Source organism: Leptopilina heterotoma, unplaced genomic scaffold (genome assembly GCF_015476425.1).
Source record: "Leptopilina heterotoma isolate Lh14 unplaced genomic scaffold, ASM1547642v1 Lhet_615, whole genome shotgun sequence".
NCBI classification, from domain to species: Eukaryota; Metazoa; Arthropoda; class Insecta; order Hymenoptera; family Figitidae; genus Leptopilina; species Leptopilina heterotoma.
Window position 1 is genome coordinate 59,542 of NW_025111144.1, and position 1,984 is coordinate 61,525.

The following is a 1,984-nucleotide window of genomic DNA, read 5'->3' on the forward strand; positions in this document are numbered from 1 at the left end:
GAGCACAAAGAGAGGAGCATCAACATCACCAGATGACCGACAGCCAAAGAAGCTGGCTTCTGAATTAACTCAGATGACAGCAAAGTCATCCGACATTCCGACAGGGGAAAAAAATCCCGACGGTTGTTGGAACGAGGTTGTCTCGGAAAAGGAGAAAAAGAAGAGAAAGAAAAAAGATAAAAACAATCAGGCAACAAGAAAGGAACGAAGTGGCCCAGGGAAAAAGAAGAGGAACACTGACGCAATCAGAGTGTCTATGGAAGACGGAAGAGCGCCGTCGACAGAAATTATAGACGAGCTTTTTAAGACGGTCAACCCTGCAGAAACAAAAACAGAAGTTCTGTCCATTAGAAGAACGAAGAAGCAAGATTTGCTTTTCGTTCTTAAGAAGGGACAGAGCTTCTCGACGTTCAGCAATAAAATGACCGAGGCCCTGAAAGGGAAAGCTAGTGTCTCACCCCTGGTGACAAAAAGGTCACTAGAAATTAGAGATCTGGACGAGACAACAGAGATTGAAGGTGTGACTGAGGCTTTAAAAAAGGCTTTAGATAGAACCGAATTGGAGGTGTCCTGCAGACTTTTGACTCTGCGCGGAGCCGTAAAGATGGCAGTAGTCCAACTACCAGAAGCAGATGCTGATGCTCTGCTTAAGGCCGGTAAGGTAAGGGTAGGCTGGATAAACTGCAGGATTCGCAGTAGAGTTGAAGTGGACAGATGTCACAGATGCCTGAGCTACGGACATCTGGCAAGGGTCTGTAAAGGACCCGATAGGAGTAAAGACTGCTGGAAGTGTGGATCTTCAGACCATTCTCACAAGAATTGTGCGAAGGAATTCCACTGCACAACTTGTGAGGATAAAGGGATAAAGGAGACAAATCACGCTCCAGGAAGTGGGTCCTGCCCTGTCTATAGGGAGGAACTGAAGAGGTTGAAACAGAAGAGGTAAGATTTCTCCAGGTTAACCTCACAAAAGGAAGTGTTGCCCAAAATCTCCTGATGCAGTCTGTCAGAGAGAGAGGTGTGGATATACTGCTTATTAGTGAGCAGTATAAGAAGCAAGGATTCTCGAATTGGTTTCAAGACTCATCAGGTAGATCGGCAATACAGATATGCAATCCGGGTATCACCACCGGTTCATTCTTGGGTACAGACAAGGGGTTTGTTTGGGCGGACGTGGCAGGTATTCGTATATATAGCTGCTATTTCTCGCCCAACGACCCATTCGGAAAATTCGACACTGAGATTCGTTCTCTTGAAGAAAGTGTGAGAGCTTTTGACGGGGATGTCCTTATTGCGGGAGAATTCAATAGTAAGTCGCCGGAATGGGGAGAGACTCGTCAGGACAGGAGAGGAATCTTGGTTTCCGACATGCTGGCAACGAATGGGCTGGTGGTGTTAAACCGGGGCCACGAGTTCACGTTCAGGAGGGGAGAATCGGGATCTATCCTTGATTTAACAATCGCATCTCCCCGCCTAGCCCGCAAAATTAAAGAATGGAGGGTACTGGATGAGGAAACATTGAGTGACCACCAGTACATAGAGTCAACGAAAGCTTGAGACGAGCAAAGCTCTGGTTAGATCTCAACGGCCTACAAATGGCTACAGAGAAGACAGAAGCTTTGCTTGTCACAGGTAAAAGATCCTTTGAGGTCCCGAAGATTCGAATAGGACAGACTGAAGTCTCCTGGGGAAACAGTTTAAAGTATCTGGGAGTGACGTTGGATCGAAAATTAAAGTTCGACCAACATTCTAAGATCACGTCACTGAATGCCGCCGACTGCATGGGAAACCTTTCTAGGATGATGCCCAATGTCGGTGGCCCCAGGGAAAAGAAACGCCGATTAGTGGCGACCGTGGTTCAAGCAAAGCAGCTCTATGCTGCCCCTGCATGGGCTGAGTCCCTAAAGAACCGCGGCATCTCTGACGAGCTACTCTCCGCACAGGGTGGTTGTGCGCGGAGAGTAGTTTCAGCCTACAGAACAGT

General features: G+C 47.6%; 1 protein-coding gene across 1 annotated transcript; it reads left to right on the forward strand.

The window, feature by feature from the left end:
* Window positions 1-996: 996 nt before the first annotated feature.
* LOC122509708 lies at window positions 997-1,557 on the forward strand. Its single transcript, XM_043623939.1, has one exon. The coding sequence runs from the start codon at window positions 997-999 to the stop codon at window positions 1,555-1,557; it is 561 nt and encodes a 186-aa protein (XP_043479874.1).
* Window positions 1,558-1,984: the final 427 nt, after the last annotated feature.